This window comes from Parasteatoda tepidariorum, chromosome 7, assembly GCF_982258835.1.
Source record: "Parasteatoda tepidariorum strain Cologne lab strain chromosome 7, Ptep-v5.0, whole genome shotgun sequence".
NCBI lineage: Eukaryota > Metazoa > Arthropoda > Arachnida > Araneae > Theridiidae > Parasteatoda > Parasteatoda tepidariorum.
This window is the reverse complement of record NC_141761.1, coordinates 64,103,576-64,126,746: the sequence shown is the minus strand read 5'-3', so window position 1 is coordinate 64,126,746 and position 23,171 is coordinate 64,103,576. Positions and strand designations below refer to the sequence as shown.

Genomic DNA, 23,171 nt, shown 5'->3' with positions numbered 1-23,171 from the left:
TTGAGGGGTTATTGAAAAGTCATTATTTTAATGCCTATTAACATTTAGAATTAGAGAAACACTTTAAAAAATGTTATATTCTGATTAAAAAATATTGAACCAAATTCGAATGTTAAACAGTGTATTATATATTAAGTAAATAATCCCAAGAAACTGTAGCGGTAAGATATTACCTGATTGAAAACTTCATTTGCTTCAAAAAGACACATATATGAAAAAAGAGTTGACATGTTTCAAGCGCTTTCTCCCTTGTGAATTCTCGTATTCAGCAAACTGCTTTTCACTTCAATGGTGATTTCTATGAACAAATTGAAGGCTTAACCATACGCAACCCTTTCTCTCTCCCATTCTTTCTGACATTCTCTTCAGATTGATATTTTTGACATTTCACTATACGATTCTAACAGATACTATTTCAAAGAATAAGATTTTAAATTGTTCAAATTCTCATGGTGGAAAATAAGTGTTGACTATAAATTTATCTTAGTAGACAGGACAATGATTTTGATCTTCCAGAGTTACTTTCTGTTGTCTACTTGGTTGACCCTAACATTCTATTTACTTTCGACATGAAAACTAATTATGTGCTCATTTTAAATGTTCTTGTAACTAAATACCCTGATCATTTTTTCGCATCTGTGTATAATAAATATTTTGCCTTTTTTGGCCCCTTTTGTTAATTCTAATTACCATAATTGTCAGAAAATGTCTGCATTTCATGCTTTCATTTTCTGTACACTTAACCTTTGTTCTGACTCTTCTTTTTTAAACTCCTCACTTAATTTCCTCAGCTCGCTTGCTGCTAACTGTGGGTTTAACCCTTCTCTAGTTCATTTAGCTCTTACTAAACTTAATGGGCCTAAATGCTTCGATTCTACTAGTCTTTACAGAGAACTTATCTGTTTGTTATAACATTGCTAATGTCCTCTTCCATTTTGGTTTTAAGTCATTTTCAGGCCTGTGAACAAAATTAAATTTTAGTCTCTTAAAGATCCTATTAGCTTTGATAATTCCTGGGGCATTTAATTTTGGGCCAACTAAACAAGCTTTAAAATTTTGACTTAACGAACTCGACAGATATGCCCATTATCAAGAAATCTTCAATTGCTTCATTTTGTTGAAATCTTGGATATAAATTCAATTCCGATATTCGAAATACTTCAATTATTTCCTCAGTTATATCAGCTCATCTTGATGCCCTGGAATCTTGTTTTATTCATTTGGTTGCTTATTCTTTTGTTACGACATTACATTAGTTCCTTCCTTTCTCTCCATAACATGTGGAAATGCATTTTCTCCTAATTGGCCTTTGATATTTTGAAACAATTAATTAACAGAAAAGTCCTGTCACTTAAAATAAAATTAGTGAATATCTTTATAATTCTATTGAATGTACATTTTATTTTATATAATAATTCCTTTAAATAGTATTTTTTTTTTTTAGTTTAATATGCAATTAATGTAATTTTACTTATAATTTGGAAAACCTGAAGTTTTTTGTTACCACAGAAAGTTGAGCTTTTTTTTTTCTTTTTCAAATTTCATTCTTTTTGCTGTAGTATGTTGGAAAATAGAACTTCTTTGTTCAATAAGACACACGTTTTTGGAAGCAAATTTTATAAATTACCTATTTTATTTTCTGTTAAATATTGTTTTCTGTTAAATATTGTAAATAATAGTCTAAACCAGCCAAGGGTGTTTTAAAGGAAACAGAAGTTAGATTCATAATGTAATTCACTGAATTGTAAGATTTAGATTAGACTTAGAGGTTGGGCAGTTCTGAGGAGCAAGGCATTTTGAACAGAGGTCTATTGTACCCAGAATTTTTAGATCTGGTAGATCTTTTTTTTAAGATTTAAATATGTCATTTTTTCGTAGTATTTTTTATTTTTTTCTTGAGGTAGTTTTTTTAATGTTTAATGTAGATTGCTATTAACAACAAAAATTTGTAATGTATAAATACTGCCACAGTGTGTTATCAATTTTATAGAGGAAGAAGAAATCAGTAAAATTCAAAAGTTTTGACTCTGCATTTTCTTTTTTTTCCTTTCTGATATTAATTACAGTTCTCTAATTCTTTTAAGTATCATGCATTTTATTTTAGCTTGTTTTGTTTCAGTTTTTTTTGTACTGAATTATAAATAGTTTTTGTTGATTTTAAATGTTTAAATATTTTTTTAATACTGAAGAAATTGGTGCTGCATAATTCCATATATCTTTCTTTACATCTTTTATTTCGTACATTATATTCTTTTTTTTTTTTTAAATTATTGATGTAATATTATATATGATAGGGAACAAGATATGCTGGATAAAGCTGCCTTTTTGAAACCCAACTCCAGATTATGTATGTATAACAATATATATTTGTTTTAGAAAAATATTTTGTTAAAATATTTTTTTTGTACAGAATACAATTTTTTAATACAAAATAATTTTTGTAATTAAAAGTTATAAGTAAAATACTTACCCTTTCAAAAACTATATGAAACACTCAGGTGAAATATCACTTTTTTTTTCTTCACAAAAATGATAATAATCTTAAAATTGGTTTTAGCAAAATACTAAACTAAATAAATAATGCTTGCCCATTTCTTTTCTATTAAGTGTTTCAAGAAACTGTAAGTTGAATTCGCTTCTATAGTTTTTAAGTAAAGTTGCAAGCTGTTTTCAATTTAAGTAAAATAATTAAAAAAGTTTTCTGATTGTCATATTGCCTGCTTATAAACTTTTAAGCATATCATTTCAAACTATTAAGACATCTCTTAAGTTGTGTCAGAACAATTAATTTAAAATGTTAGTGATTTTGCTTCTTAAAATCTAACTGTGCAAAAAAGATATTATTAAAATTAAATCAGAATGACATGATGCAATGAACAAAATTTTAAAATTGAAATGTAAATGTGTTTTACAAAGTGACTAGTGAGTATTTCCGCCTTTCTAAAAATTAATGCAGTTGTGTCATACATTTTCTTTTCTTTCTTTTCCATTTTTGTTTATAATTGCTATTGTTTTACAATGCCAACACATTGCAAAATTGTTTCACTTATGTCATTTAAACAATATTGAATCAACAAGTGTTGCTTATGATATAAATATATGGACTAATACTCTTTTTGAAATAAATTTATTTGATACTGTGTGTAATGTTATTAAATTTCATGTGTGGATGAACCTCTGTATTTAATTAAAAGTATGAAATCAATCTAGTAAAATGATAAAAAAAATTCCTAAAAATCAAATTTTTGTCATTAGGCTGATTTTTTTTATTTGTTTTTTATGTATTTATTTTTTTTAAAACAGAGAATGCTTTGTTTGAAGTTAAAAAGGAGTAATTCTGTCAGCTCAATCACTTGAATTAAATACAAAAAAATATTTAGATTATTTTATGGCTACTAATGCATAAAAAAACAGTACTTAAAAGAGCTGGACACAGATTATAAAGTAAATGTATTTTCACAAAATTGTGCTAATTGATTAGCACATATATTTATGAAATGTATTTTATAAAACTACAAATTTATATGAAATATTAAAAACTATGAAGGAAACTGTTCATTTTAAAATAAACATATTTTTTCACAACTCATTATTATTATTACAAAATTTTAAATTTTATTTCCCCTTTTTTTTAATTGGATGATGCTGCTCCTACAAAACCAGTTCATTAAAACTTCACCAAGTTTTTGGGATAGTTAATATATCAGTTTGCTTCTTTGTACACATGACTCTCCATTTATGAAGTGCAACATTTAATATTTTAATTTAAAAGTAAATAACTTTATCTTTTATTTTATTCAACTTGTTAATCTTCGAACTAAAACCATTCATTAAATTGCAATTGTAATTGAGTTAATTTGTCAAAGTCATAATAAAGCTCAAAAAATAAATGCTCACTAAATAGATACATATAGCACTATTTGTGGCCCTGGTCCCCCAAGTTGTGCAACTGTAAATTAATGGTATTTTCCTCGATTTGATCTTGTTTATTTATTGAGTTTTGCATGTTTTAAAACAAAGAAAGAATTTCTGCTGATTTTAAACAAAAAGAATAAAATAGCAGGAGTAGATTACACTTCTTTGAAAAATTGAAAGGTTATGGTTAAGAAACAATGAAGCAAGAAATCCAACTATTTGGAAACTAGAAATCAGTTGTAGAAAGTATTGAATTTCCCCCCTTATTCAATGAGTTCTATTAAATTCAGGGTTTGTAATAAAAAAGTTAGATTTTTCTTGATTTTTGTGAATTTTTCTTTAAATCTGAAACAAGTTTATTAATTATTCAATAACTCTAATTGTTTTAGCTTGTCAAGTAACCATAACGAAGGAATTTGAAGGCAAACTCTTTTGTACTCCTATAGGAACTGTCAACATGGCAGTTGATGGTCACATCCCCGAAAAACATTGAAGTAAGTTAAATTTTATTATTAAGCTACATCTCTCTTATACTCTGACAAGGGAAACTAGGGGAGTGTGACTCGCCAATTTTGAAATAAACTAGTAGGATGTATGCCTTATGAGGAATAATTTTAGGGGGCAACATTCGTTTCGGCCCATAGAAGGTCCTGTGACAGATAAAAAATAATTCAATATATAGAAAAATCGGTATTTTATTACTTCAATGAAGACTATTAGTTATTGTAATTATCTCATACTCCAATTAATTTTGTGGTACTTTTACGTACTATATAATGCGTATTTATAGTCAAAATTGATTTCAAAAATTTTATATATCTGTAGTTTTTCAGAAAAACCTGATAAGTTAATTTTAAAAAAAAATTGACATTAAATTTTTAAAATTTTTCTAAAAATTTTTTTTCTAAATTAATTGGTGTATGTAATTGCAAATCAATTAATTAAGTGATTAGTAATTAATTAATTTGCTAATTAATTTATTAATTGGCAGATTAATTAATTAACCAACTAATTACAAATTAATTGAAGTATGAGACAATTACAATAACTAATAGTCTGCATTGAAGTAATAAAATACCGATTTTTCTATGAATTGAATTATTTTTTATCTCTCACAGGACCTTCTATGGGCCGAAACTAATGTTGCCCCCCCTAAAATTATTCCTCATAAGGCATACATTCGACTAGTTTATTTCAAAATTGGCGAGTCACACTTCCCTAGTTTCCCTTGTGAGTAGAACTATATCTTACAAGTTATCTAAAAATCAGAGCTGCCAACTTTCAGGCTTTTGGCCTGAGTCTTTGGACCTTGGGTCACAATTTTTTTCTCAGACATTTTTCCTAACAAGTGTATGAATTGGTGTACCTGTGCATACTTTGCATTTTTGTTGTTCAAATATATTGCTTTATCTTTAGTTCCATTCTGGGAGTTTTTTAAGAAATTTTAAGGTTTTACATTGGAGAAACTGGTTAAAACTAGTAGAATCAGAATGCATTAGCACTTGTATACATTCCTAGAGTTCTTTTTTAGTAAGCATCAACCAATCAGCTTTGTTTACATTTTGTGTAACGGAGGGAACATTTAGTTTTATTCTCTCTGTTATATGAGAACAGGGTGCGTAGCGTTTGTAAAAAGTACTTAAAGGTGCTTTTTTGGGGATTTCGTTTTTAAAAGCTTTTAAATGTGCTTTTTTCAGCTGGCGTTTTTAAAAAGTGCTTTTTTTCCGTATAATTCCCCCCCCCCTTCAGTGATATCTGGTGGATCCCACGCATTTCACGAAAAATGGGGAGTTTGCTACGTAATCATTCACGGGGACTTACCCACGTTATGACTTGCACGTGCGCGCACACTTGAAACCGAAATCCGAGTGCTCCAATTCGGATAGAGAATATCAGATCCTTATGAAATCTTTTTCTTTTTAATTTATTTTAATTTTGTTCTTGTTTATTTTATTTTACTTCTAACACTTTTTTTGACGTAGGGGGTAAGGGCACTTTTGCTCTGAGTGCAAGGTCAAGTTGAATTCACTCGGTGATGTGGGAAAGTACTGATTGTTTCGATTTACGCCCGTTTCTTGTTTTTTTTTTACGCTAAAACTGTTTATAAAAAGTTTTTGTTTTTCAATAATATCATTGATTGAATATGAATTTCTTGAGTGTTTGAAAATTTTTGTAAAGTGCTTGAAAAGTTTTTAAAAAGTGCTTATTTTTGATTCAAAGATTTGGCTATGCACCCTGGAGAAACTTTAAAATGTTTAATTTTTTTTCAGAAATCCAAATTAACATGGTTGTACTAATAAATTTTATTGTATTAAACCAGTTATTAAGTTAATAGTTTTTTGTGTAATGAATAAAATAAACTTAAACGAATAATTGTAACTGAGGGGCAAATATATATTTGAAATAATTTTTGGCTTAAAAAATAAGAAAAATGTTTTTTGGATGCAAATCACTGTATAATTAGACTCTGGAACTGTTTATTTTACAATATAAATCAAACAATATGTAAAATTGTAATATTTTTAATAACTTATTCTTCTTTGAAATAGACAGCTTTTTTTGGCAGAATAAGTCAAAATCGTGAATGTTCACGATTTATGATAAATTTTACTATAATCATACATAACTCCTAAAAATAACTCCTGAATTCATAAATTACAACAAATTTCCTTTAAAATGATACCAAATACAAGGATATTGCTTACAATTTAAAAATTCAATACTGGTTTCAGTTGGCATGGAATTCAACTAAGTACAAAAAAAAACATTAAAGGAAAGCCTCATATTCCAAAAGTAAATAAATCCAATTTAATAAAAATAATAATCTAAGACAAGGAACAGAATTGAGTAGATTTTGTTAACGAAAACATTTATAATTTAAGTAGAAGCTGGTGTTATTTCAAACCCTATTAATATTCAGCTTCATTACCAATCATAATTTATTATTCTGACCAAGTTTCTCTTTCTTTAACAGCTCTCGTCTTTTTAACAGTTCTTTTAGTGTGCTTTTTAAAGCAGAATAAATATTTAGGTATCAGAAAGGCTGCAGGAAGAAAGTAGAAAAGTTTTTTTTATTATATTTTTTAAAAGACTACAAATGTAAATTTGTTTTTTGGAAAAGGAAGAGTGATTTGTTTATTATGATTGTAAAAAAGTATCTGGTAAATAGACGTTTCTGGTAGATTAGATTTAAAGATTGGGCAGCTCTGACGAGCAAGGCACGTCGACCAGAGGTCTATTGTACCCGAACCATGATTAGCATGAAAGCCCTATAGCTGAGATGAAATTCAGCAGATACCTTACAGGAACGTTTTGCAGTTTCCCGGCGTTGACACAATGTTGCCCTAAATGCTCAATTCTTTGAGCAGAATAGACCTCACAATCGCAGAGTATGTGTTGTGATGTCTCTTCTTCAAGATGACAGCCCCGACAAAGAGAATTGGATTCTATTCCCATTATGTATAGGTGTCTTCTGAGGATGCAGTGTCCAGTAAGACGACCAATGATCTTCCTTAGACTATTTCTATTAAGCTTTAAAAGCTCTTTTTGACGTACTTTAGGACAGTCGCGATTTAGCTCCTTAGCTTGTCTCTGACCGTCAGCAGCGTGCCATTGCTCATGGGCAATTTTACCATAGAGCTTGAAAATGGACGCCCTAAATGAGGTGGGAGGAATTCCCAGTGCAGGTTCAGGGCCCCAGAAAATTGCATTAGAGCCAGCTCGTGCCTCTTCATCAGCTAGCTCATTTCCACCGATTCCCATATGTCCAGGTACCCAATGCAGGGATACCTTGTTATGAGTGGATAAGTCACAGAGGACCGTGAAGCATTCCCACACTAACAAAGAGGTGAATTTACACCTTGACAGTGATAGGAGAGCAGCCTGACTGTCAGAACAGATGCGTATGGTCGTATTTTGATATCCCTTGTCTAAGCATATCTTACAGTACAAGATAATGGCATAGACCTCAGCCTGAAAAACAGTGGCATAGTTTCCCAAAGGAAAGTGAAGTTTGGTACCATCATTGGAGCAACAGATCCCTGCTCTTGATTTAGCACCAATCTTTGAGCCATCAGTGTACCATATTAGACATTTGCCTTTAAGCCACCAAGGAGAATTAAACCATTCTTCTCTAGTAGGAAAATGGATCTTAAAGGGCTTGTGAAAAGCATATTTTAGTCAAGTAGCCACTAGGCATGTTAAAAGAGGGTATATCCACCACTTGTGAGACAAGATGTCCCCATGACAAGTGTTTGGAATACTCTTTCCATAGGCCAAGGTGCATAAGACGCTTTATGCCTTTCTGAGCTTCAACTTCAATGCGTAGATTCAATGGAAGAAACCCAAGTAAGCTCTCTAGAGCAGCTGTAAGAGTGGTCCTAAGACAACCTGACAGGGCTACACAGACCATTCTTTGTAGTCTATTAAGATTAGACCTTGCTGAGCTCAATCTAGTCCTCGACCATCAGACCATTGCGCCATAAGTGATGATAGGACTAATAATCATTGAATATATCGAGTTAACTATTTTGGGGGATAATCCTCTGGTTCTACCAATAGCATTTCTGCAAGACCAGAAAATCTTCCTGGCCCTGCTGGTACAGTATTGTATTCAAGATGATAACCCCAATTTAGTTTGGTGTCAAAATAAACCCCGAGAAACTCTACTTTCTCCGTGAGTTCCAATTTATAGTCCAGGTAGTACACATTACCTAGGCCAAGTTGCCTTTTTCGTGTGAAGGCTGCATAGTTTATCTTGGATGGATTAACAGATAGGCCTGAGTCAGAGCACCATCTAGCTACTTCTAGAAGTGCATTATTCATGATATCAGAGATTGTTTTACCATGTTTGCCTCTGACAACAATAACACCGTCATCAGCGTACCCGATACAGGGAATGCCAAGATCAGTTAACCGAACTAACAAGGAGTCCATTACCATACACCATAGGATAGGGGACAAAACCCTTCCCTGGGAGCACCCTGCGGTTGCATGCACTTTCATGCTTGCGCCTAGTAAAGAGGAACAAACATACCTAGAGGATAGCAAGTTAGTTATCCGCCTGGTAATTGTTGAGTTTATGCCTCTGTTCTTAAGTGCATTGATGATAGTCTCAAGAGGGACTTAATCAAATGCACCTTCAATATCAATGAATACCGTAACCGCAATCTCCTTATCTGTGATTGATTTCTCAAGCAGGTAGGAGAGCTCGTATAGTCTGGTGTCCGTTGACTTGCCAGGTTGATAGGCATGCTGTGTGGAGGACAGTGGCCTATCTATGAGTACAGTGTCTCTGAAGTATCTGTCAATTAGCTTTTTGATAGCTTTCAACAGACAGGAAGTGAGGCTGATTGATCTGAAAGATTTAGCCTCAAAGTAATTTTCCTTACCTGGTTTTTGGTATGAAAACTACCCTGGTATTCCTCCAAGAGTGAGATATATACCCAAATGCTATACAGGATCGAAAAATCCTGCATAGAGTAGGGGCTAGTATATTGACCCCCTGAATAAGCATCATTGGTATGATATCATCCATGCCTGGTGACTTGTATGACTTAAACGACTTTAATGCCCATACAACCTTCTCATAAGAAACCACCATCTTAGTGCCCCCCAGTCATTCCTACTCCAAGTAGTTGTAGGAATAATATGTAGATGTTCATTCTCCACAGGATGAGATCCAGGGAAGTGTGCTTTGAGTAGTTCTCCAAGAACCTCTTCACCTGAATCACTGTATCTTCCGTTTGTAAGATGGATGGCATTTAAATTGCAATTAAAATCCTTAGTAAGAATTTTTGCAATCTTTGCGGTGGCAGAAGTAGCGTTAATACCATTGCAGAAAGTCTGCCAAGAGCGATGCTTAGATGCTCTGATAGCCTTATTATCGGCAGTTAGAGCGTTTCTATAGGTCTGCCATTCTCCAGATTTCTTTGCTCTGTTAAATGACTTCCTACATTTCTTACGTAATTTACTAAGCTCAGAAGACCACCAAGGAACTCGCCTTGTGGAGCTAGTAGACACAATATTACATAAAATATGATATGAATCGAGTATGATCTGTTGCACTTGGTCAGCAGTCCACTCCACATCATTAACATTATTGTACTTACCAGAAAAGCTCCCTATCGTCCTCTCCAGAGCTGCTGCTTTCTGCTTCAGTTCTGAGAGGCCTTTAATAGAAAAAAATAGTTGATGATCTGAAGCAGTAACTGCCCCAGATACCTTCTAATCATTAACGTAATCTACTGAAATAGAGTTACATTAAGTAAGGTCAATGACCTCCTTTCTGTTACTTGTAACAAAGGTAGGTTCATTGCCTTTGTTAAGGGCATACAAATTAAAATATAAGATATGTTCCATAAGTACATCCCCCCACTGGTTACAATGGCTGCTACCCCACTCTGTGTGGTGAGCATTTGCATCACAGCCGAAGATGAATCTACAGCTTGAATCACAGTGGCCAATTAAAGCCCTAATAGTATCGGCAACAGGGCCCTTCTCTTCATAGGGGAGATAGGCTGAAACTATGACAAAGTCAGAAACTATCTCATTGTCATAGAATTTTAGCTTTACAGCAACTAAGAACCTGTCAGGAAAGTTGACAAGATTGACGTTTCTGGTAAATAAACATTTGGATTTTGGACTTTAAACTTTAGTATATTGCTAATTTTCCAATCTATTTATATCACTTGAATGAAAACATTGAAAATCTATTCTAAGACATTTCACAGAAATGCATTCGATTTACAGTTGAAAACATTTTTGTTAAATTTATTTTTGGACTGTTTTGTGTTTTAAACAGAATAGTAAAATAGCTTGGTTTTTACTCTGGATTTTAATATTGCATCCTAAATCTTACTATCTCTTAGTTACAAATATTATTAAACATTTCATTTTGACAGAAGTGGATACAATAATGGTCAAATTTAACTAAACAGACGACTTTTCAAAAAGTTATTACTACTAAATCAATTTTTTTAATCATTATATTTAAGGGACTCATCCTTTGTTTGCTTTCACCTCTGAAACAGCTTTTGCAGTTTCAGGAATGAAAGTAAGCAAAGATTCAGATTGTCAGACCTTTCAGATTGTTTCATAATTCCAGCTCGTATTGTTAGCTCATTGGGTGCTTCTGTATTTTAGCCTAGCATCCTATGTGTACTGTACACTTTTTTTCCCTTTTCTTTCTCAATCTTTTTCAATCAAAAATTGCATTTGAAACAATAAATAGAATATTTTAAAAACACAGAAGTCTTTTAATCTAACATAAACTTGTAATATGTATAAAGCTAAAAAAAAGGGTAAAAGAATTAAAAGCCTAGCTAGCTAATCTTTGTTCATAAAAGGCACCTTTTTACTGTGTTGAAACTATAGAATAAAAATAGCTCAAAATTATTATTCAACCTGTATAATTTAATAAGCGCTATTAAAACAGAAATATAGAACTTTTTGTATCCATAAATTATTCACATTTAATCTTATACTTCATTTTGCTTCAGCTCTTTCTTGCTCTTGCAGGAAAAGAATTTTTATTCCAAACTTTTTAACATGTTTAAGTTTTTCTTGTTATGCCTCATCACCTGCTTGATTTTGCAGTTCTTTTTTACTAGCATGAAAAAAAAATTTCTTTGCTTATTTAACAATCTATGTTGTTAACAGTAAATAAATCTGCATTACTGTTTTACGTAATAAGATTTATTTACTGCTAACAAGAAATGGTCGGTTCTTTGTAAGTCACAATGTATAATAAGTGTTTTATATTATAAAGATTCTATGTAGAGATCTAGGAAATAATCGTTCATTTATTCATTAAGTCCAGTTAACACTGTAAAATGTTTTATTGACTCAAAGTTACTATATAGGGTGTAATGCTATACATGGTGTTGATAGTATAAAATTTACTTTGTGTATTAAACGGGTTTTAAATTTTTATCAGGTAGATAATACATTATAAATTATTTATAATACTCAAGAATGTGAGAGAAAAATCCTCCACTCTTGCTGTGTAGAGTCACCATAGCATATTATTAATTTCTGAAAGATAGATGAAATATAAAACAGTGTGATAAGAAAGTAAAATAACAATTTCAGTTTATAGTATTTGGGAGAAAGAGGTTTTTCTGAGAACAACTTTCGAATTGAAAACGAATGTAAATGTAATTAATTTGCAGTTTTTGGAATATTTGGTTCAAATAGTTTAGTGAAGATATTACTTAAAAGTTAAGACACCTCATGTTCTTCTTATTATTTTTTGCACATTCTACTATATTCTCAGAACTAATTGTTTGAACCAAAAAACTTAAGTGTGCAATTTTTTTTGTTCTCTGTACTTTGTTAATTATATGAGATGAATTATTCAAAATCCTTTTTTGTGCATAATAAGTGTCACATTTCCCTAGGAGTTCTTTGCTCCGAGGAGCTTCCCGAGGAGATCTTTTTAATCTCCATGTTCTCTTCCATGTTCTTTCCATGTTCTCAGCTCTTCTATATTCTCAGAACTAATTGTTTGAACCAAAAACTTAAATGTGCAATTTTTTTTGTGCTCTGTACTTTGTTAATTATCTGAGATTAATTATTCGAAATCCATTTTTGTGCATAATAAGTGTCACATTTCCCTAAGAGTTCAAAGAGTTCTTCGGACCTCTCTCTTTAATTTCCATCGTTACATCCTCTTGTTTTGTTTATTTTCTAAAACCATTTTATGCTCTTTGATTCTTTTGTAGAGTAATGCATCAAAATTTTTATTTAAATGTATTATTACACTGTCATGTGTTAAGAACTACATATTCCTGTTGGCAACTATATTTGCAATTTAAATAAAACTTAAACAAATTGTTTGCTTGTAAAAAAAGATGTCTGATGATGAAAAAAGATGAGCCTGAAACTCACAGAATTATTTTTTGCTATGTTTTAAAAAATAGTAAAAATCGAAAATCATTTGTTATTGATAGAATTAAAAATTTCATTATGTGTAATATTTGTTTGAAATTCTTTATGTTTAAAAATGCTTCAAAATACTAACATAGTGTTGAAAAATTAGTGATAACCTTTAATGCATGATTTGAGCCTTGTCATTTTATTTCAATTTCAAAATTGTATATAAATATTTTTTTTATCTACTAATAGTTTCATGTGAAGCTAAAGGCTGAGTAATGATGAATGTTATGGTGCTCAACTGTTCCTTGAAAGAAACATCATTTTGACCTAAGTCTATTTAATCAAAGATTTGATGAAGGAACAAAAGAAATATAAGCTCTGAGTTTGTTCCACTTGTACAGATACAATCACTTGCACTGTTGAAATTTAAAAAATGTAAGCGTAAAAATTTGAGTGGTTTTCAATCAATATAATCCCTCAAAAAGTGTTACTAGTTTGTGAGATTTCTCATAATTTGTCATATGTTTCAAGTAAAACACTTTGCCATGCTGTCTTAACTCTGTCCTTTATTTACTTTTCAGTTATTGTAACTGTTTTGTATCATGTAAAATACAATTGTTAAACTGTTTTGCACTTTTAAAACATTTAATTCCATCCTATACTATTACACAAAAAAATTTCTATATGAAAGAAATTATGTAATTTTCCAAAGTTATTTTAACCTAATTACTCATTTTTAATTGCAAATCTGTGGCTTATAGTTTTAATTTTCTTTTTGGTGTAAGTGTAAAGAAAGTTTGTTTCAGTATGTTCTCTTCAAGTTTAGTTTAATTTTGTGTGGTTAATTTTACTTTATTATACCATTTCATAAATTTAAGAAAATATGAAAAACTTGATTCTGGAAATTTTAGCATGAAAGTCTGAAAAAGTTACGAAAATTTCAGCCAGGAATTTTCTTGGTACCCGAAGGGGCTCCTTAAACATATGTCACTCACTTACTAGGAGGTGGAGAATTATTCATCATTTATCATTCCATATTGGTAATGAAGTTATTGTTTAAACTGCAAAAAAGGTACATGCTATCTTCTATGAATTAATTAGTTTTAAAAAATAATACATAGGGCAAAATTAGGATTAATTTTTTGCTACTGGGCAGTAACCAGTATAGTATTTTTTGTTGTGGTCTCTTTTTAAAACTTGTGGCTATTTTTTCAAAAATTAAAAATTTTAAAACAGATCGAGATGAAATTTCGTGATGTAATGTATTTTTGTGAATCATTTCTCAAAATGTAAACATCTTGAATTAAGAAAAGTTTTAAGAAAGAAATGTGAAATAAAGCATTTTTCAAAATATTGCATAACATTCATAATAATTCCATGTTTATAAAAAAATACTAAATGCTCGTGGGGGTCATTCTCCTTGACAAAGTGGCGAATGGTAAACAACTTTTTAAATTGCTTTTTCTTTATGAATAATTTTACTGTTTCACTTTTTTGTGACAAATGCTAATCTCCTGATGAACGAGTTAAACATTGGTAGTTTTAAACTCTAAAACTTGGGTCGAATGTTCAAGAGAGAAAAAATTTATGATATCTGAGAAAAAATTTGAGTTAAATGCAGATAATAAGATGACTTGTCACATGTTGTATTTTTGCATCATATATTTTATATATATAATTAATGCTTACATGAATTTGAATTGCGTTTCAAAGTATTCAGAGTGCAAAAGGTTAAAGCTTAAATACACATGGAAGACGTTTTCTTTTGTTGGAAAATATTTATTTTTCTATAGTCCCACTGCTAATAATTCAGTTTTTTTTATTATCCCAAAATGAGCCTATATTAATGTATGTTTAAATGAAGAGAAACAGGTTATACTTTATTATGACCATTTTTGGAATGTATCTTATAACATCATATTGTTAAGATGTGTATGAAGTTTTTCAAATTATGAGTTCCTAATGTTTGTATTATTTTTGTACACTTACAAAATTGTAAGTTCAGATAAAAACATCAATTTTTTTTTGGATAGCAAGAATCATGATAGTGACTATTGAGTGTATATAAATATATATAAAAAAGTAATAGGTAATATCGGGACAGAAATATTGTTTTAGTATATAACTGCTAGTTCCTATTTTAAAATTATTGTTCTTAAGTTTTTGTTTTTTAATTAGTGTGTATTGAATTTAAAGTTTGAAATGATATATGTGAAAACTTAAAATAATTAAAAGTTAAGCTGACATGTAAAGTTCCTTTGTATACAAAAATAAAATTTTTCTTTATCAAATAGATTATGAAAAAATCGTTTATTTTTATTGTATTTGCCATTCTAGTTCTTTATTTGTTTGTAAATTTCTAGATTGTAAAAATTACTTAATTAAAATCATTTACAATAAGAGCTAATAATTTGTTTCTTTTTAATCATGCAATCAATTTAGTAATTTTAGAAAATGTATTTATTTCTATTGAAAAATTTCATTTTTTTTCTCACAAATTTTGTAATATAAAAGTATATTTTTCAAAAGATCTAAAAGAAACTTAATTTGAAAAATATTCTATACACACGCATATATATATATATATATAAAAATATATATATATAAATATATATATATATTACTGTTCTTAAATTTTATTTTGCCTCTAAAACATATTTAAAAAGATTGTGAAATGCTTATTAATTTAGATTATTTGTTTAAAAGTATGGATGTAGATTGCTTGGATCATATGTAGAAAATTGCCTTCATTGAAAAGCATATATTTTTGTATTATGTATCTGAATTTGATTAAAGTCAATAATCATATGTGTATTTGTGCTTTTTTGTTTGATATTTTGTACTTAAAAATACCTAGTATTTTAAATGAATATATCATGAAATTAAAGAGTTCAATTGGCCAGAATAACTTAAAAAAATATGAAGTTTCATCATGAAACTTTAACTTTAAACTTTGTGAAAACTCGAATTAGAAGAGCTCAACTTTATTAATCTAGATAATAGTACAATTTAAAAATTATGTTTCTTGATTGATGTAAGCAACCAAGGCTAATATCAATTAGCGGTACGCCTTACCATTATCAATTTGGTAATAAGTATGAACTGTAAGAAAAAAGTTGTAATATTGGTTTCACATGTTCCCTATAATTCGATCAACTCATGTTAGATTATTTCTGAATTAGTTCTATTTTGAAGTTTTTTTCTTGGACTCACAGCCATTCAGAGTTTTTAAAGCGATTTGCTTTGGAAGAGCTATGAGTTTCCTGATATTTGAAATTGTGTTAATCTTTTCGCCTTGTCACAAACAGTTCTATTTAAGTTCTTCACATTATTTCCATTTTTGTATTGCGTTTTTGTGCGATATTTAAATTATTTATTTAATATTTTTCTGTTAAGTCTTCAAACTTTCATATAAATTTTTACAGTAATTATTTTGTATTCTTTTGACAGCTGATTAAAGTATTAGGAAAAAACGTTTTGTAAGTATTAAAATTAATTTCAATCTTAATTAATATATGAATTTATGACAGTTATATCCTCTTTGAATCCTTGGATTTCTTATATTTTTATTGCATCATTGAGAGCAATAACAATAAATACATGTTATATACATAACTTTTAAAATATATCTATCTATATATATATATATATTTGACTTAAATTAACTGCCATTCTATTTTGAGCCTAAAATAATTCTGAAATCTACATTACAAGCAAATAAAAATTTAATAAATTGAGATTTAATAAAAATAATGGAATTTTTGCATCTCTACTTTATTAAAATCTAAATTATCATTGATATATTAATATTGGTAAATTATTGATATATTTATACGAAAAAGTGTTACTTACCCATTTCTAAATATTTAGAGTATTTTTTCAAATATGTAAAAATCTAACTCTTTATCTAAAATTTGCGACTCTATAACATTAATTTCAAGCGTAAGTCGTTAATTGTGTGACTGTGCCTATAGTGTAATAACATGTTGAACTAGCTATTTGTCTAAGGATCGGTTCATGATCTTGTTGTGCTTCTCATCATGATAGGAGAATCATATGAGCATTGCACTAGATAATGTTATATAGTGCTGAAAAGCAGTTGCTGCTTTCTGATACGATTCATGTGACCCTTCTTCTGCTACAGTATCTGAATAGACAACGGTTATAATATTTAAGCCATTGTTATTTTATAATGCTTTCCTTCATGTTGTTGTTGTTAATTTACGACGCACTAGAGCTGCACAATGGGCTATTGGCGACGGTCTGGGAAACATCCCGGAGGATGATCCGAAGACATGCCATCACAATTTTGATCCTCTGCGGAGGGGATGGCACCCCCGCTTCGGTAGTCCGACGACCTACGCGCGAAGTCGAGCACTTTACGGTAGCACAGTTTAACGAGGGCCAATACCGCACACCCTCGGTCCCTACTCAGACTGATCCAAGTGGTCACCCACCCGCACACTGACCGCAGCCAGTGATGCTTGACTTCGGTGATCTGCTGGGAACTGTGTCTTAACGATCAGTCCACTTCGGGACAATGCTTTCCTTCTACTGGACATTCGAGTATACCACAGTTTTATATTGTTTCACAACATTAATGTTAGTTTTTAAAAATTGTTATTGGAAACTCAATGTTCAAATATTTTTAGATAAATTTAAAATTTTTCTACTCTTGCGATTCATTATTACTTAAAAATAAAATAGACATTATCATTAAAATTTATTTTGAATTAGGCATTATCCGTAGCAAAAAGGGTGGTTTAATTGCTTATTTTGGGAATGGCTATTGAGGTCAACTTTTTATTGTTTTGATTAATAAAAACGTTTTTTTTATATAGATTTGTTGTACAAAATTTTTGATTGTATGTTTTTATACTAATTTAACCCTTTTCATGTTGATTCTGAAGTTAGTTTGAGGTAGGATCTGTTAGTTTTCTCCTACAGAAAAACCGAATTTTCTTAATGGAAATATCCTGGAAACAGATAATTAGTGGGGCTAAACGTTTGTACAGATTCTACTGTATGATACAATAATTAAAGGGTTAAAAAGTTTTCAGCAAATATATTTTTAATGTTGTTTATAATTAAGTTGTTTACTTGTTGAAGTATGTATTGTAACTGTATAAATAAAGATTTAGTTTGTAATTTCTTTTCCTAAGTATTTCTTTTTTCCTAACCTCCTTATACAATTTTTTTTATTAAAAGAGAGTTACTAAACATATTGAAAAAGATGAAGTCGTAAAATATTTGTATGTTAATCAAGGGGTAACTCAATAAAATTAGTAATTTTCGTTTTAGTGTCTCATTCAATTTTATATACATATATTACTTTTTAAGGTTTTCCAATTATAGTGTCTAGGTTTTGTTATAAAATATTAACTATCTGACATCTTTTTAGATTGAGAATTTTTTCAAATATGAATATACGAAGTAAAATTATATTTCTTTCTTAAAATATTCCTAATTTAAAGATGAAAAAAAAACCCTTCAATTCTTTTTATATATATATATATATATATATATATATATATATATATATATATATATATATATATATATATATATATATATATATATATATATATATATATATATATATATATATATATATATATATATATATATATATATATATATATATATATATATGTACGAGGCGTGTTTTTTAAGTAAGTACCGTTTTGCTGCACCGCCGCCGCAGCGCTGCGGTCGGCGTTCTGCGCATGCGCACTGGATACCTACATCTATTGCCCACGCACTGACGCCATTGCAGTCTGATTCTTCCTTGTTTACTGAGTGTTTAAGATGCCTCCGATAATCGTGAGTCCCGCCGACTGTGAACTAAGGGCTGTTATAAGATTTCTTAGTGCTAAAGGCCTAAAACCGATCGATATTCATCGTGAGATCTGTGCAGTTTATGGACAAAACATTATGAGTGATGGAATGGTAAGAAAGTGGGTGAGAGCATTTAAAGAAGCCCGCACAAATGTGCATGATGAACAACGGAGTGGGCGTCCTTCAGTCGTTAATGAAAGTTTGGTGCAGGAAGTGGACAATAAGGTGAGAGAGAACAGACGCTTTACGATTTCCTCCTTGTGTTTTGACTTTCCTAATGTTTCTCGTAGTGTTTTGTATAGCATTGTGACCGAGCACTTGAATTACCGAAAATTGTGACGGATGTGCACAAAACCAACCGTTTAGGCAGTGCATTGACTTTCCTTGAACGGTACCACAACGACGGTGATGATTTCTTAAGCCAAATTGTTACGGGCGATGAAACATGGGTGGCCTACGTCACACCAGAGTCAAAGCAACAGTCCATGGAATGGCGGCATTCAGATTCACCCAGAAAAGTAAAGTTTAAGCAACGAAAGTTTCTGCTCGGAAAGTCATGTGCACAGTTTTTTGGGACAAAAAAGGAGTATTGCTTGTGGAATTTCTGCCGCGTAATGAGACAATCAATGCAGCAGCTTATTGTGAGACATTGAACAATCTCCGCCGCTCAATCCAGAACAAAAGACGTGGCAAGTTGAGGAAGGGCATCGTTTTGCTGCATGACAATGCCCGTCCGCATGTGGCTAATCAGACCAAAGATCTCATCACATCTTTTCAATGGGAAACTCTAGATCATCCTGCGTACAGCCCTGATCTAGTCCCCAGTGACTACCATCTGTTCCTGCACTTGAAAAAACACCTGGGTGGTCAGCGTCTTCAAGACGATGACGAAGTCAAAACAGTTGTGATGCAGTGGTTAAGAAGTCAGGCGGCAGACTTCTATGAGGAGGGTATTCAAAAACTGGTACAAAGTTATGACAAGTGCCTCAATGTTGAAGGAAATTATGTAGAAAAGTAGATTAAGGTACAGGCTTTCATGTAAAAATAAAAGTATTGAGATATCTTTGCACGTCTTTTTCTATTTTCAAAACGGTACTTACTTAAAAAACAAGCCTCGTATATATACCAAAAAAGCCTAGAGTGTGTGCAGTGAGGTGTACATGTATGCATTAGATGTTACTCATTTGTAATCTAGCTTTAATCCCGTTTTCAAACGAAATCTGGTACCTTAACAGAATGGTCTACTAAAAAACAATTCATTAAGAGCCAATTTTAATTCAAGCAGGTTTGATACGTGATATGTAAAACTATTAAACACAACATTATTTCATTTTTGCAGAAATATATAAATATACCTTTGTGATTCTCTGCCGGTACTAGCAGATTTTGACTGTCAAGGTCAAAGAAAATAGCCTTTTTTTAAGATCTTCGAAAGACCGTTGACCTTTGATGCAATGGTCCACTCAAAGTATTTATGTCTTAATTGTTGGTGTGAACATAGTATAGCATGCAATAACATTCAGTGCCACGATTTATTCATTTTACAAAAAGCACCGCCACTAATAAATCAATGTCGTTTTCTCAATATTGTAGACGATAATCGGTTTTACTTCCTCCCCACCCCCAAAAGAAAAAATAAACTTCGAAAAAAAAAAGTTATTTTTACACACACACACAAAAAAAAAAAAACGAGTGTCGTATAGTTTTATATTAGGAACATATCCTGAAAACTTCAAGAAAGTCAAAAATGTCAAGTTTTATACTCCTGCCTAATTTTCCCGATTTTTTAAAAAAAACAAGCTTTTAATGATGTTCAAATTATACGAAGAATTAATTATTCATCAGTCAGGTTCTGCCAAGACATTTATTTTACGTTCTTTCAATTTTGCGAATACATCCTGAAAATTCGCATGAATATCGCGTATCTTTTTTGGTAAGTGATGGTCATCTTGAATGTATGATCGTCTCCTATTTTTTATAATATATATAAAATGTTTTTAATTTACTGCTTTCCATTTTTTAGGGTTCATATAGGTTTTTCATGAGTGAATCCACTCCAAGATTTTGGATAAATCTTTTTTTCTTTTCTTTTCCTGCTTAAGCAGGGTGCATTAACCCCATCAGGATCGCAATCACATATACCTGATTACGCGATTCTAACTTCACGCCTACTTTATCATATATGAAATGAGATTTTCTGATTCTAGCTTCCTAAGATTACGCGGACGTGGTATCAATCTGGAACTCGTTATTAGTACGTATGCCTACTGTTTAATTTCAATTGATATTTTTTATAGATGTATATACGATTAATTTATTTTTTGTTATGTTTGGGGCTCCCATTTTCTCGTATCACTTGGCGATCCTCTAAACTGCTAACAAGCTCTTTCAAGATCACTTCGCTCAGGGCCTGCCAGAGAGTAAGACAACGAAGCAGTCACCAAACTCTCCGGACTTAAACCCAATCAGGAATCTATGGTACCACCTCCATCGGATTGTTCGTAAAATGGATCTTGAATCGCGCAACCTAGCGCAGCTGACCATGACAATAGAGTCGACATGGCTCAACACCCCAGCAAACATCTTCAAGAACCTACTTGACTGTCTTTCTGCACGTTTCACAACGGTCCGCTTTGTAGAAGGTTGTTCGTGGTTTATTATAATATATACTATTTAAAAAGTACTATTTTTCTTACATAATTTAAGCAAATTATTTCAATAAAATAGTTGAAATTATAGTATTTTACTAAAATGTTTTGATACGAGTAAACAAATTCATTAATCAACTGAATTCATATGACGTCTCACATATATTTTAGAGTAGCAGCCGAAATTCTGTGGCCATCTTCATTTTGAGCATCTTCTTTGGCAGCTGAGCCTTCATTTATTTCTAATTGTTCTACAACTGATAATAACCCTTTGCAACCTACATTAAATATTACGGCTAAATAAGTTGCAATTTCAGCTATTTATTAAGTACCATTAATTATTTTTCTTACATAATTAAAAAAAATTATTTAAATGAAATAGTGAAAATGATAGTACTTAACTAAAATGTTTTGATAGGAGTATACAAATTTATTTATCAACTGAGCGCGTAAGTTCACTTGTTCACAACGTATCCTGCATCGAGCGCTGCGCTCCTTATATTATGTTGAAACTTTTACATATTTATGACATTTTATCTCCAAACTTTCGTCACACAGGCATCTGAAGAGCAAATTTATTGGCCACTCTTTCAGGGGCACCATGTTAGGTGGGCTCACGTTGCCCCCACAGTAAGGACAGATAGTACAGAGAATGAAAGAACACTGATGCTTTGCCCGGGATTCGAACCCAGAACCTTTCTGATGCAAGACCATTTCCCTGCCCCCTGCACAGGCCGGTCGACATTTTATGAATATCATTTCAATGTTTGTTACAGTAGTCATAAAAGGATAAACTATAAAAAAAATGCAAGTTTTTTTTTTCATTGTTACTGTGTTTTTCTCCTAAATGTGATTGGACCGCGTTTTTGCAAATATTTTTTGCATAACAGATAATTTCAGATTTCATTAAACTGTTGGAGCCATATATTCTAGATTGTGGTTAGTATATTTTTGATGACAAAAGTCACAATCTGTCGATATGTCTACTCGGAGGAAGTACGTTTTAGTGTCAGATTTTATAACTTAAAATGTCATCTGCAGTAATTCGTTTGTAATTTGTTAGATTAATAAGGATATAGATAGCATATTACAACCTCCAACTATTAAGGTAGCATTTTATGACGTTAATCGTCCGAACATTAGATGAATAAAGTTATTCAGGTGCTCGGTATATAAAATAAAGTTAAAAGTATTTTTTTTTAAATTTAATTTCATACATTACAGGAGAAATTTATTATTTTCTCTTATAAATTAAATCTGTTATGATATTAAGTAATTTAACATCCACATTTTTTTCTTCTGCAAAACAGTTTTGTTTGGTATGTTTTTTTAGCTTAGTGTTTTTTTTTAAAATTATTATTGGGGAACCCTGATTTGTTTATTGAAAATAGTAATAAGCCACGTGCGTGACTGTAGTGAATAATGGAAGTGCCAGATATAGCAAGTGAATAAAGAAAGAAAGGAAAGATGAAAAATCGGAAGTGAATCAGTTTGCAAATAAACAGGATGTTCTGTAAAGAACTCTCTTTATATATGCTATCGTGAATGACCGAAATCAAGAGAATGTGGACAATCACATAGTCGCTTTGGTGAATGTTCGTAATATTTGTTATATCTGATTTGATATTAATTTATTCGCTGATATTGTTATATTTATTCGATACTTTAATATCTGCTGAGGATAGATTAGGAGAAACATCAGTGTTCGGAGTACCGGTTAAATGCATACAGGGCAGTGGCACTTGACCGTAAAAACATTGATGTAGGGCATACCGGGCAATGGACCTAGTATATATTTCGGACATATGAGATTGTCAATATTCCCCGGTGGAAGTTAACAACCGCCAATTTCGGTCATTTACAGTAATATATATATATATATATATATATATA

At 31.0% G+C, this 23,171-nt stretch overlaps 3 protein-coding genes across 9 annotated transcripts in view; 2 read left to right on the top strand and 1 right to left on the bottom strand.

Moving 5' to 3' along the window:
- Positions 1-20,672, top strand: part of LOC107451273 (ferredoxin-2, mitochondrial) — a 59,416-nt gene extending 38,744 nt beyond the window's left edge. For 6 of the 7 annotated variants that reach the window (XM_071183364.2, XM_071183365.2, XM_071183363.2 and 3 more), the window contains exons 5-7: positions 2,295-2,347; positions 4,305-4,409; positions 13,042-15,600. In XM_071183364.2, the coding sequence (XP_071039465.2) occupies positions 2,295-2,347; positions 4,305-4,408 (157 nt within the window). In that variant the 3' untranslated portion in view covers position 4,409; positions 13,042-15,600. Of the gene's footprint in view, positions 1-2,294; positions 2,348-4,304; positions 4,410-13,041; positions 15,601-20,653 lie in introns of those variants that run through there. The other variant, XM_071183361.2, reaches the window with a different exon arrangement.
- LOC107451265 (uncharacterized) lies at positions 7,171-8,326 on the bottom strand. The gene is made up of 2 exons (XM_087168819.1): positions 8,178-8,326; positions 7,171-8,047 (listed from the first exon to the last, which is right to left on the bottom strand). Exons 1-2 carry the CDS (start codon positions 8,324-8,326, stop codon positions 7,171-7,173), a joined length of 1,026 nt encoding a protein of 341 aa, XP_087024945.1.
- Positions 18,601-19,648, top strand: LOC147807195 (histone-lysine N-methyltransferase SETMAR-like). The gene is made up of 3 exons (XM_087168817.1): positions 18,601-18,855; positions 18,933-19,148; positions 19,307-19,648. Exons 1-3 carry the CDS (start codon positions 18,601-18,603, stop codon positions 19,646-19,648), a joined length of 813 nt encoding a protein of 270 aa, XP_087024943.1.
- Positions 20,673-23,171: the final 2,499 nt, after the last annotated feature.

Coding starts and splice junctions, on each gene's coding strand:
- LOC107451265 (XM_087168819.1), bottom strand. CDS start 8,326: ATGGTCTGTGTAGCCCTGTCAGGTTGTCTTAGGACCACTCTTACAGCT. Junction 8,048..8,177: donor CACCTTGGCCTATGGAAAGA/GTATTCCAAACA, acceptor TTTTCCTACTAG/AGAAGAATGGTTTAATTCTC.
- LOC147807195 (XM_087168817.1), top strand. CDS start 18,601: ATGCCTCCGATAATCGTGAGTCCCGCCGACTGTGAACTAAGGGCTGTT. Junction 18,856..18,932: donor TGCAGGAAGTGGACAATAAG/GTGAGAGAGAAC, acceptor TGTTTTGTATAG/CATTGTGACCGAGCACTTGA. Junction 19,149..19,306: donor ATTCAGATTCACCCAGAAAA/GTAAAGTTTAAG, acceptor CGCTCAATCCAG/AACAAAAGACGTGGCAAGTT.